Below are 519 nucleotides of genomic sequence, written 5' to 3'. Positions count from 1 at the left end.
GGGGATGAGGGCTGAGGTTGGGGCTGGGGCCGGGCCGGGGCGCCAGGTACCTGCCCCGTGTTGACGGCGGCGTGCTTGGCGGAGCAGGTGTAGATGACGATGGTGACGTAGCGGATGAGCTCAGGCACGGTCCGCAGGCGCTGGGGGAAGCCTGAGCGGCGCGGAGAGGCCCCAGNCCGCAACTCCAGCCCCTCCTCCCCTCCCGCCGCCCACCCACTCACCCACCCCCGTCCAGACCACAAGCCTGGGCAGGCGACCCCAGCTGGCCTTGACCACAGGTCCTCTGGAGCCGCTCCAGGCACCGGTCTGAGGTTGGACCCTCAGATCTTTCTCCCCGCTCCCTAAGTTGGGGAGGGGGGGACTCTCTGGTCCCGGGACTCAGGAGGGGAAAGGCTTTGGAAGAATCCTGGCTTTCCTTCCCTGACTCAGCACAGCACCCCCCCCCCCTTCTGAGCCTCTGCACCCACTCCAGATGGATTCCTCAGTAGCCCGGCTCTTGGTCTCACACCTAATGTAGCT

General features: G+C 67.0%; 1 protein-coding gene across 1 annotated transcript in view; it reads right to left on the bottom strand.

Moving 5' to 3' along the window:
- Positions 1–519, bottom strand: part of ALOX12B (arachidonate 12-lipoxygenase, 12R type) — a 13092-nt gene that overhangs the window by 3331 nt on the left and 9242 nt on the right. Inside the window, exons 11-12 of the mRNA XM_077746736.1 lie at positions 226–457; positions 51–151 (exon numbers count right to left, since the gene is read on the bottom strand). Coding sequence (XP_077602862.1) covers positions 51–151; positions 226–457 — 333 coding nt within the window. The remainder of the gene's footprint in view (positions 1–50; positions 152–225; positions 458–519) is intronic.

Source organism: Crocuta crocuta, unplaced genomic scaffold (assembly GCF_008692635.1).
Source record: "Crocuta crocuta isolate KB4526 unplaced genomic scaffold, BGI_CrCroc_1.0 scaffold139, whole genome shotgun sequence".
NCBI lineage: Eukaryota > Metazoa > Chordata > Mammalia > Carnivora > Hyaenidae > Crocuta > Crocuta crocuta.
Note: the sequence above shows the minus strand (reverse complement) of the source record. Positions and strands in the feature narration are given on the sequence as shown.